The sequence below is a fragment of the Megalobrama amblycephala genome, linkage group LG8 (assembly GCF_018812025.1).
Source record: "Megalobrama amblycephala isolate DHTTF-2021 linkage group LG8, ASM1881202v1, whole genome shotgun sequence".
Lineage (NCBI taxonomy): Eukaryota > Metazoa > Chordata > Actinopteri > Cypriniformes > Xenocyprididae > Megalobrama > Megalobrama amblycephala.
The window spans coordinates 35,233,971-35,246,456 of NC_063051.1; the positions used below are offsets into that span (position 1 = coordinate 35,233,971).

Below are 12,486 nucleotides of genomic sequence, written 5' to 3' on the forward strand. Positions count from 1 at the left end.
AACTGCATCCAGAACAATCAATAAAGAAACAAACAAGAAGAAGATGGTTAAATAAAAGGATAGAAAGATGCATTTTTCAATTTACTTTCCATTGATAGCAATCATGGAAATGAGCAGAAAACTCACCATTGATAGTTTCCAGCTCGTTGTTTCTAAGGATCAAGGTGGCGAGTTTGGTTCGGGCGCTCAGGCCCAGCGCTGGTGCTCTCTGGAGGTTATTATAAGCTAAATTCAGATGCTCCAGTTCAGTAAGAGGCTTGATGGAGACAGAAAAGGTAAATAAATTCACTCTATCCTAACTTTTAACATGCAACAATTCTACGTTTTTTTTCCCCCATGCATTTTCATCCAAAATCTGAGCAAAAAATGTGAAGAAGTTTGCAGATTCAGTCCAGAAATAAAACAGTAAAAAAGAGAAACCTACCTTTAAAAATTCTGCACAATCGTGCAGCTTGTTGTGGCTCAAGTCTAGCCACTTCAGGACGTTCAGCAGACTCTAAAACAATTTAGAAAACTGTTACATGCAGATTCCAATATCAGTAACTCTACACTCTACAGAAAACAGGAGACTCTTACTAGTGACTCGTCCAGACGGGAGATGGAATTGTAGCTGAAATTAAGGGTATGAAGTTCTAACCAGGGTAAAGCTGAGCTGAGATCTCCTCCACAGAGAGAGAGAAGCTCCTGTTAAACACACACACATGATTACTTTCTGTATGTGAACATGGTTCAGCTTATGGTCACTGTGTCAATTGTGCAAAAATGACCTCTAGAGAACTGACGCCTTTGGAGCAAGTGAAGACCTCCAGCTGAGAATACACTCCTCTGAGACCCTCCAGACAATGAGGAGGAATACGCTTGAGCTGAACAGAAAGACAATCAAACAAAAAAATAAACATTTAGGACAACAGGGCAGAATAATGCAACAAACATAACTGAATTCATTTGGTTAGTTTGTATTGAAATACCTCTAAGTATTTGAGGGACTTGAAAGGGAAGATTTTCACAGCATACTGTAGTTTCACACCAGGTGGATTAACAAGCTGTTTCACAGATAGACATGATCAGATCATTGCAACGACAACTCATTCTGTTGGACTGGAGAATTATGATGCATTTCAATGCAAATAAAAGAAAGGATCAGTCAAGACATTTTAAAAGAAAAATATAGTACTACTAATAATGCAATTTACTATTCGACTATCAACTTCACTCTTAACAAGTTTGCAATTGCACATTCTGAATCTTCAGTACCTTGAGTGATACGGTCTTCTGCAGCATGTCGAAGAGGAACTGGACTTCCAGCAGGGACGCGGTGTCTGCTGGGTGGGACGGCAGGGCCAGAAAACCATGCTGATGTGTGCGTGAGAGGAGGTGCCGCTCGAAGAGTTGTGTCAGGTGCTGTAAACATCCCACTTGCAGAGTGAGAGTACTGGAACCATCCAGAACGGAGTCACCTTTACAGAGGAACGAGAACTGTATTGTTATTGTTGAACTGGCAGCATTAAAGGGAAAGCCTGAGATGCCGAGCAGCCTCAAACGAATGCAAAAAAGCCCTCCGATTTCACAGATTCTCTGTCAACATGTAAACAAAATCACATGCACTAATCATTCTGCACGGTTTTGCATATCAGTCCCCAAATCTGCAGGTGAAAATTAGGAGTAAATTGCTCTGTCTTCTCCATGTCTACATTAAGAGAATGCATTTGATTTTTAACTTGCCAACAATCCAAACCTTGATATATATATAAAACTTACACACTGCCGTTCAATAGTTTGGTATCTGTATATTTTATAACATTTTTAAAAGAAGTCTCTTCTGCTCACCAAGGCTGCATTTATTTGATTAAAAAATACAAAACAATTAAAAAAAAAATACAATTTAAAATAATTGTTTTCTATGTGAATATACAGTAAAGTGTAATTTATTCCTGTGATCAAAGCTGAATTTTCAGCATCATTACTCCAGTCTTCAGTGTCACATGATCCTTCAGAAATCATTCTGATATGCTGATTTGATGATCTTTTGTAACATTATAAATGTCTTTGATGTCACTTTTGATCAATTTAATGCATCCTTGCTGAATAAAAGTATTAATTTGTTCAATTTCTTAAAAAAACAACAACAACAAAAAAAAAACCTCTTACTGACCCCAAACTTTTGAACGGTAGCATATAATATTACAAAAAATGCTATTTCAGATGAACTTTCTATTTGTCAAAAAATCCTGAAAAATAAATAAATAAATAAATAAAATAGTACAGAACTGTTTTCAACATTGATAACAATCATAAATGTTTCTTGAGCATCAAATCATCATATTAGAATGATTTCTGAAGGATCATGTGACACTGAAGACTGGAGTAATGATGCTGAAAATTCAGCTTTGATCACTGGAATAAATTACACTTTACTATATATTCACATAGAAAACAGCTGATTTACACTGGAATAATATTTCTCTGTTTTACTGTATTTTTGATCGAATAAATTCAGCTTTGCATCACAGGAATAAATTACATTTTAAAATATATTCAAATAGAAAACAGTTATTTTAAATTGTAATAATATTTCACAATATTACTGTTTTTTTTTTTTTTTTTTTTTTTTTTTTGCAGCCTTGGTGAGCAGAAAAAACACACACATATATATATATATATATATATATATATATATATATATATATATATATATATATATATATATATATATATATATATATATATATATATATAAAATCAGTGTCAAGTGATGACTTTTTTAACTGAAGGGAAATTACCGTGGTTTGGCAAATAAATATATGATGGACAGTTGCATACACATTAGCAACATTTTATTATGCAAGCTTTATGATATACCTCAAACAAAGGTGTTTATATTAGTAATTTATTGTGTTAATATTAATTAGCAAGTCCACGAATACACACACACACACACACACGCACATATAGCTATATATATATATATATATACAGTACAGTCCAAAAGTTTGGAACCACTAAGATTTTTAATGTTTTTAAAAGAAGTTTCGTCTGCTCACCAAGGCTACATTTATTTAATTAAAAATACAGTAAAAACAGTAATATTGTGAAATATTATTACAATTTAAAATAACTGTTTTCTATTTGAATATATTTCACAAAGTAATTTATTCCTGTGATCAAAGCTGAATTTTCAGCATCATTACTCCAGTCTTCAGTGTCACATGATCCTTCAGAAATCATTCTAATATGCTGATCTGCTGCTCAAGAAACATTTAATGTGTACAATTGTACAAAATATTTGTGTACAATATTTTTTTTCAGGATTATTTGATGAATAGAAAGTTCAAAAGAACAGTGTTTATCTGAAATCTAATCTTTTGTAACATTATAAATGTCTTTACTGCCACTTTTGATTGATTTAATGCATCCTTGCTGAATAAAAGTATTAATTTCTTTAATTTCTTTTCAAAAAAATAAAAATAAAAATTCTTACTGACCCCAAACCTTTGAACGGTAGTGTATAATGCTACAGAAGCTTTGTATTTCAGATAAATGCTGTTCTTTTGAACTTTCTATTCATCAAGGAATCCTGAAAAAAAAAGTACACAACTGTTTTCAACATTGAAAATAATCATAAATGTTTATTGAGCAGCAAATCAGCATATTAGAATGATTTCTGAAGGATCATGTGACACTGAAGACTGGAGTAACGATGCTGAAAATTCAGCTTTGATCACAGGAATAAATTACTTTGTCAAATATATTTAAATAGTACACAGTTATTTTAAATTGTAAAAATATTTCACAATATTACTGTTTTTTACTGTATTTTTAATTAAATAAATGTAGCCTTGGTGAGCAGACGAAACTTCTTTTAAAAACATAAAAAATCTTAGTGGTTCCAAACTTTTGGACTTTACTGTATATATATATATATATACACACTGTCACAGTGGTACTATTTTTCATTCATTACACCACTCTAACTGCACCCTCATCATTTCATTTTATTTTATTTTTTTTTTTTTTTATGGAACTGGTCCTGGTGAAACTGCAAAAACAAACAATAACAAAATTGAAGTACTGATTCTATACCATTATTTCGCAGCAATGTGGCAAGTCTGTGTACAACCGCTGACTGACCGGCCTGAGTGGATGTCATCCTAAAAAGAGTGAAACATAGTAACAGAAAAATAACACAGGCAATTATTCTAATCTGAAAATTCATAGTTTCTACAAAGACAGGATATTAATTGGGTAATACAATAATTTGACTCCTGTAGCTGTAAAAAGGGAGAGATTACACAACTGAACACCTCACACTGTGAACTGATGATACATGTGTCATCTCTGATAACTGAACTGCCAGAAAACAACTCAAATTACTATTATAAACTATATGATGACAAACAAATCAGGTTTCTAGACATTCCCTATATATTTAAACATGCATAGCACATTTCCAACCACTTAAAAACTACTTGTAACCTTGTAAACCGAAAACAAAACAGGCTCTTCCTGAAACCCAACAATAATGTGAGTCAGTATCTTCATACCTGAAGTTTCAACAAACCCGCAGCCACGAATAACGTTATTCCCGTTTCTGAAGCGGCATTATGATGCATGGCATTACTTCACTTTAATTCCCTTTCACGTTTGTTGACATCCTGAGGATAGTCGTCATGTGATCTTGTTTCTTAATGGTACGGCGGCCCGGAGCAGCCAAACAGAGAATATTTAACTAAGCGCGCCCTCCTGCGTTTACTTTCACACGCATTATAATACAAACAGAAAGAACTTGTCATTTGAATTTTAATTGCATGGGAATGTTAAATCAATTATGCCTTAAAATATTAGAAAAAAAAAACTGTATTAATGAAAAGTCCTGTTTCTGTACACAATAATCATCAGAATATCCCTTTTATTTGTCTCTGTAAATGTCCATATTGTTAAATCTTGCTGACACTCATTTTAAGTGGAGTTTAGTCAATAAATTACTTGTACTATTTCAAAATGAAAGTGCAAGATTCGCTGCTGACGTCACAGTCAAAACTCTTCCTGTCAGCACTATCCTGACATGTCTATCTTTACAATGGCTTAAAGTGCAAAACAGCTGCTGACCTGATTGTGTAACTCTGCTGCGTTTATGGTACACATGTAATGTGCAAATATGTTTGTTCTCTTCTTGCCTTATGTCGACATTAAATCAACAACCATTTGATTTTCTTGGAAATCAAACACTAAACCTCGGGAAACAATATTCCAAAGTACGCATTGAGTATGAATACAGAATTCAACAAGCAATTTAATGTGCATTTAATATCCTCATAATGCAGTCACACATATTCAAAAGAAGCTTCAATAAGATCATATTAATTCTCATGACAGTGTTATTCTGTGTTAGCCACATATGATTCATATATATGACCTGAAATTGAAATTGAGTCTGCAAAAATGCTCCAGATCCACTTTTTCAAAATGTTTCCACTATACGCAATATTTTTAAAACTGATCAATGTTTTTGCACTGAATCTGATTAAATCTCTAATATAAAAGTAGCCTACTGAATCGATGTGCACTAAAAATGCTGGGTTAAAAACAACATTTAGGTTGAAAATGGACAAACCCAGAGATTGGGTTGTTTTAACCCAGAGGTAGGGTTAAATGTTTGCCTGAACTGCTGGGTAGTTTTATTTAACTCAACTATTGTTTAAAAATGACTATATGTCTGGCTTAAAATGAACCCAAAATAGGTTGGAAATTAAAAATCAGACACATAATTACTAGAGGAAACAATAATAATCAAAAGGTGAACAATTTAATAAATGTTTAATTATTATGCTTATTAATAAATATTAATTTCCAACATATTTTGGGTTCAATGTTTAATTATTATGCTTATTAATAATAAATATTAATTTCCAACATATTTTGTGTTCAATGTTTAATTATTATGCTTATTAATAATAAATATTAATTTCCAACATATTTTGTGTTCAATGTTTAATTATTATGCTTATTAATAATTATTAATTTCCAACATATTTTGGGTTCAATGTTTAATTATTATGTTTATTAATAAATATTAATTTCCAACATATTTTGGGTTCAGTGTTTAATTATTATGCTTATTAATAAATATTAATTTCCAACATATTTTGGGTTCAATGTTTAATTATTATGTTTATTAATAAATATTAATTTCCAACATATTTTGGGTTCAATGTTTAATTATTATGTTTATTAATAAATATTAATTTCCAACATATTTTAAGGTTAAATGTTTAATTATTATGCTTATTAATAAATATTAATTTCCAACATATTTTGGGTTCAATGTTTAATTATTATGTTTATTAATAAATATTAATTTCCAACATATTTTAAGGTTCAATGTTTAATTATTATGCTTATTAATAAATATTAATTTCCAACATATTTTGGGTTCAATGTTTAATTATTATGCTTATTAATAAATATTAATTTCCAACATATTTTGGGTTCAATGTTTAATTATTATGCTTATTAATAAATATTGATTTCCAACATATTTTGGGTTCAATGTTTAATTATTATGCTTATTAATAAATATTTATTTTCAACATATTTTGGGTTCAATGTTTAATTATTATGTTTATTAATAAATATTAATTTCCAACATATTTTGGGTTCAATGTTTAATTATTATGTTTATTAATAAATATTAATTTCCAACATATCTTGGGTTCAATGTTTAATTATTATGTTTATTAATAAATATTAATTTCCAACATATTTTGGGTTCAATGTTTAATTATTATGTTTATTAATAAGTATTAATTTCCAACATATTTTGGGTTCAATGTTTAATTATTATGTTTATTAATAAATATTAATTTCCAACATATTTTAAGGTTAAATGTTTAATTATTATGCTTATTAATAAATATTAATTTCCAACATATTTTGGGTTCAATGTTTAATTATTATGTTTATTAATAATAAATATTAATTTCCAACATATTTTGGGTTCAATGTTTAATTATTATGCTTATTAATAAATATTAATTTCCAACATATTTTGGGTTCAATGTTTAATTATTATGCTTATTAATAAATATTGATTTCCAACATATTTTGGGTTCAATGTTTAATTATTATGCTTATTAATAAATATTTATTTTCAACATATTTTGGGTTCAATGTTTAATTATTATGTTTATTAATAAATATTAATTTCCAACATATTTTGGGTTCAATGTTTAATTATTATGTTTATTAATAAATATTAATTTCCAACATATTTTGGGTTCAATGTTTAATTATTATGTTTATTAATAAATATTAATTTCCAACATATTTTGGGTTCAATGTTTAATTATTATGTTTATTAATAAATATTAATTTCCAACATATTTTGGGTTCAATGTTTAATTATTATGTTTATTAATAAATATTAATTTCCAACATATTTTAAGGTTCAATGTTTAATTATTATGCTTATTAATAAATATTAATTTCCAACATATTTTGGGTTCAATGTTTAATTATTATGTTTATTAATAAATATTAATCTCCAACATATTTTGAGTTCAGTGTTTAATTATTATGCTTAATAATAAATATTGATTTCCAACATACTTTGGGTTCAATGTTTAATTATTATGTTTATTAATAAATATTAATTTCCAACATATTTTGGGTTCAATGTTTAATTATTATGCTTATTAATAAATATTAATTTCCAACATATTTTAAGGTTCAATGTTTAATTATTATGCTTATTAATAAATATTAATCTCCAACATATTTTGAGTTCAGTGTTTAATTATTATGCTTATTAATAAATATTAATCTCCAACATATTTTGGGTTCAATGTTTAATTATTATGCTTATTAATAAATATTGATTTCCAACATATTTTAAGGTTCAATGTTTAATTATTATGCTTATTAATAAATATTAATTTCCAACATATTTTGGGTTCAGTTTAAGCAAGCAATACAGTAATTTTTAAACAATAGTTGGGTTAAAACTGCAGGTTGAGCAAACATTTAACCCAACCACTGGGTTAATGCAACCCAATTGCTGGGTTAGTCCATTTTTAACCCAACTTGGGTTGTTTTTAACCCAGCATTTTTAGACAATAGCTGAGTTAAACAAAACTACCCAGCAGGTCAGGCAAACATTTAACCCAACTGCTGGGTGCAGTAGAGTGCATCTTACTTCACTAAGATGCACTCTAAAAGATACCGGGTTAAAAACAACCCACGTTGGGTTGAATATGCACAAACCCAGCAATTGGGTTGTTTTTAACCCGTTATCTTTTAGAGTGGATCTTAGTAAAGTCATACGGTTCTCTTTTTCCACAGTGGAGTATGCAGAGGCTCCTCGGGGCATTGGTGTAATTACCTCACTTGTTTACTCAGAAATGTCCTTGATGGAGAACTGCACTTAACCAACTGGAGATACTGTGGCTTAAAGCCCTCAAAATCTGCAGAAAGACAAGTCCAGTCTCCAGCTGGTTCTTTTTTTTTTTAAATGACACATGAGGTTCTGCATAAACACTCCTGCTTCATCACAACACCCACAAGACCTGGCATATCAAAAGTCCCCTTTCTCCATCAAAATTTCCAAGGCAAAAACGAAGCCTGGCATAAAAATTGGCATGAAATCAGAGGGCACCCACAAAGAAAAATAATCCTCATTTATATCTCTTCGACAGCCACTGTAGCTATAGGTCTCACATGGAGCAGCTATTTCTGTACCCTTAAATAAACAACGATTAGTCTCAGAGGGGAACAGAGTGTGGGCTTTGCTCTGGACGAGTTAATGGTTGTTTGGTTGGTAAGCATGATACCTCGACTCCTGGCCCCTGTAATCAATAGGCAACTGAGAGATTACAACAACATTCAGCTTTTAGGCTAGTCCTATGAGTACAGCACTGACATTTACTTACTGTACAGTGCCGATGGATTTTAAGGGGTGGTTGATTATGATTTGACTTTTTTAACTTCAGTTAGTGTGTAATGTTGCTGTTTGAGCATAAACAACATCTGCAAAGTTACGACGCTCAAAGTTCAATGCAAAGAGAGATATTTTCTTTCACAGAAATCGCTTTATAAACGGCTGGTAGGGACTACAATGAGCTTCTTCCTGGGTTGGTGACATCACAAACCCTAAAATTTACATAAACCCCGCCCCCGAGAACACGCAACAAAGGGGGCGGGGCCATGTTGGGCTGCTTTAGAGAAGAGGAAGAGTTGTTGTAGTAGAGTGTTGTTGTCATGCCGTCATTTTACGCCGGACTGCTTCACAAACGAGGGTCAATTCAACACAAAAGATGAACATGACGGCACATGCTAGTGGATGAGTTGAATCAACTCCACAGCAACTACATCAATTTATCCACTAACCATTCAGAAACGTCTAAAAGTTGTAACTTCTTCCTGAGTCTCTCCATCAGTGTCGACTCCGGTTTGAACAATGTAAGGCTGAACACTTTCGTCGTTTTGGCTGCGTGAGATTCTCCAGCTTTGTTGTTGTTGAGCTGTTAAAGCTCCGCCCTCTTCTGAAAAGCGGAGCTCATTTGCATTTAAAGGGACACACACAAAAACGGTCAAATTTGACAAGCTATAATAAATGATCTGTGGGGTATTTTGAGCTGAAACTTCACACACACATTCTGGGGACTTATATTACATCTTATATTATAAAAGGGGCGTTATATATGTGCAGAGACTCTAGTCATGACTACAACGACACAGATTAGTTTGCTTATTAGTTTATTCCCCATAACTGTGTTGCTGAGCCATACTTACAGACCGAACAGACAGTGAGGGACACTTTATTGACCACCGCCTCTCTCCACTTCAGACTGAAAGACTATAAATTAATCATTATCTTTAAATTTTAATCATTCCATCATGCATAATTTAGGCCTATTCAATACACACGACCAGTATTGCACATATTATGTAACTAGATAATATTTCACACATTTGCAATGTGTGCCTTAGCTGAAAATAAATATCTTTAATAACTTGAGGGTCATTTTCACCAAGAATTTCATTTAATTAAGCCGTTTAATATATAAAGACCCTGCTGGTTTAGCTTAGCTTAGGAATTCTCTGAACGTCTGTTGGAGTCCAGCTGCAATGCAAGGTTAAATAAAAGTGCAAAGTCTAAACAAAACGTTGCGATGAAAAAAAAATATATATTTATTCTAAAATATCTGTTTCAAAATCGAGGCCTAACAGAATAAAGACCCAAAGCTCTGGCACTGTAGCCCTTGTGAGGATTTGTTTGACAAAGCTGCAGCCCGCCTGTCATCTCCTATGATGTCAGCGGCATATGAACAGTGATAGGAGCCGCAGCAGCCCCAGTTAGCCTTCACCTGTCCGCGTGCGCTTCTTACCTGCGTAAGTTTAGTCCTCCGACTACATGATGTTGTTCTACGTGAGTTGCAGCTTGCTGCTGGCACTGGCGACTTTTCACGGCGCCGCTGGATCAGAAATGGTGTTCCGTTGTCCGAGCTGCACCGCGGAGCGCCAGGCGGCTTGCCCGATGCTCACGGAGCCGTGCGCGGAGATTGTGCGCGAGCCGGGCTGCGGCTGCTGTCCGGTGTGTGCCCGGCAAGAGGGCGATCTGTGCGGCGTTTACACGCCGAGATGCTCCAGTGGTCTGCGGTGTTATCCCAAGCCGGATTCGGAGTTGCCCCTGGAGCAGCTGGTTCAAGGGCTCGGGAGATGTGGACGTAAAGTGGACACTGAGCCCACGGGGAGCGCAGAGCCTCGGGAAGTCAGCGGTGGGTGATTTAATGGATGCATACGTATCAATTATGACATAAATATGGGATTTCCATAATTTGCATATTCTGTTTTAATTAAATAGGCCTATATAAATATATATAGGCCTATAAATATATATATCAGCTGATATTAAAATAGTCCATCAAGTCAGATCGGTGCCATGCTAATTATTTTTCTTTTCTCGTGAACAATTTTATAATGAAAAAATACAAATTTTTAGCCCACTAAAACACTATTTGTCTGCCTTGATGTATTTGTGTGAAGAAAGATCTAAAACAAAGTTTTCTCTTCCGTGTTTTGCTGTAGTCATCGATAAAAGACTTGATTAATTGTCTCGAGCTCGATATCATCTGGAGTCATGAACTCAAACTCTACTAATTTTAACAGCATGTTAACTATCTGTGCACCTGTTGTAACAGTGCGATGTGTTCTTAAGTGTTCTACCTCTCTGAAAGAAAGAAAGAAAGAAAGAAAGAAAGAAAGAAAGAAAGAAAGAAGACTTTTGGACATCTGGAGGAGTAAATGGAATGCAACAGTGATAGCAAGACGGATTTTGCGCTTTGACCCTTTCCTGCAGTAAATTTATCATTGCGTGTGTGTGTGTGTGTGTGTGTGTGTGTGTGTGTGTGTGTGTGTGTGTGTGTGTGAAAGAGAGAGATAGAGGATGGGTCTGAACAAGCAGAACAGGAGAACGGGTCTCGACGTACTCGAACAAGCTGCGGCGCCTTGAGGATATTTTTCATAGGATGGCCAGATGAGTCCAGTAAAAATATTAAGGTGGCACGCCAAAAATTGTGTTTAAAAATTCTGTATATTTTAATACTTAAGTAATGCACTTCTCTAATTAGCCTACATAAGTAGGTTAATACAGAATAATTTATGACATTATGGACTTTTGATTGCAAAACATCACAAAAACTGCTGGGAAAAGCATGCATAGGTGGAATTTAACTGCATATCCTGAACAAAATGTCCTGGTGTGGACGTGAGTGTTAAGTTTAGGCTTTGTTTAGGTTTGTGAATTGATCTGACAAATCAGAATACTTCTGTTAAAGCTGCAGTCCGTAACTTTTGTTGGTTAAAAATTATCCAAAATCAATTTTTGAGCAAGTACATAAACAGCCAGTGTTCAAAACTATCTCCTTACCTTTGCCCGAGTCACAACAGTAAGCTTAATGTTTTCTAGTAAGAGTGGTACTGCGGGAAATTCGAGCAAGCAGCTGTTTGTCTTTGCATCATTACATCACGTCTGTTTACATGAAGAAGGAGTCCCAGTTAGTAGTCTATATGGCATGTTGAGGATGCTGCTGGTGATGGATCATTTATAGCCTTTTCTCACAGCAGCTGGAATGGTTAAATGTATCATTTTGATGGCGGATTGTAATCTAGAAAGGTCCAATCATCAGTGACAACTGGAGATTCACTCGTAGTCGAAAGCAAAAGACTGCGGAGTGGCTACAGAAATTGAAATCTACAGGTAACGCTAATACACACTAAATACACATAGTTACTCAATGCTGATGTTGTTAAAATTAACAATTTGAGAACAAAGTATAACAATAATAATAATTTGCATGATTTGACGTGATTCGAGCTAAGCGATCGTTAGATTTATTTATTGCAATTTATTTATTTATTTTTTTTTTTTTCTCAGTTGGTCAGAACAAAAGTGGCAGATTTATTAATTACTTGTTCAGATTACATTTTCCT

At 33.0% G+C, this 12,486-nt stretch overlaps 2 protein-coding genes across 3 annotated transcripts in view; one reads left to right on the forward strand and one right to left on the reverse strand.

The window, feature by feature from the left end:
- The window catches only part of LOC125274464 (serine/threonine kinase 11 interacting protein), a 45,761-nt gene extending 35,241 nt beyond the window's left edge, over positions 1-10,520 (reverse strand). The window contains exons 1-8 of one of the 2 annotated variants that reach the window (XM_048200887.1): positions 10,383-10,520; positions 4,081-4,148; positions 1,255-1,457; positions 969-1,043; positions 768-863; positions 577-684; positions 425-496; positions 127-256 (exon numbers count right to left, since the gene is read on the reverse strand). In XM_048200887.1, the coding sequence (XP_048056844.1) occupies positions 127-256; positions 425-496; positions 577-684; positions 768-863; positions 969-1,043; positions 1,255-1,457; positions 4,081-4,147 (751 nt within the window). In that variant the 5' untranslated portion in view covers position 4,148; positions 10,383-10,520. Of the gene's footprint in view, positions 1-126; positions 257-424; positions 497-576; positions 685-767; positions 864-968; positions 1,044-1,254; positions 1,458-4,080; positions 4,149-4,541; positions 4,700-10,382 lie in introns of those variants that run through there. The other variant, XM_048200886.1, reaches the window with a different exon arrangement.
- The window catches only part of igfbp2a (insulin-like growth factor binding protein 2a), a 28,605-nt gene continuing 26,527 nt past the window's right edge, over positions 10,409-12,486 (forward strand). The window contains exon 1 of the mRNA XM_048200888.1: positions 10,409-10,772. Within this exon, the coding sequence (XP_048056845.1) occupies positions 10,409-10,772 (364 nt within the window). The remainder of the gene's footprint in view (positions 10,773-12,486) is intronic.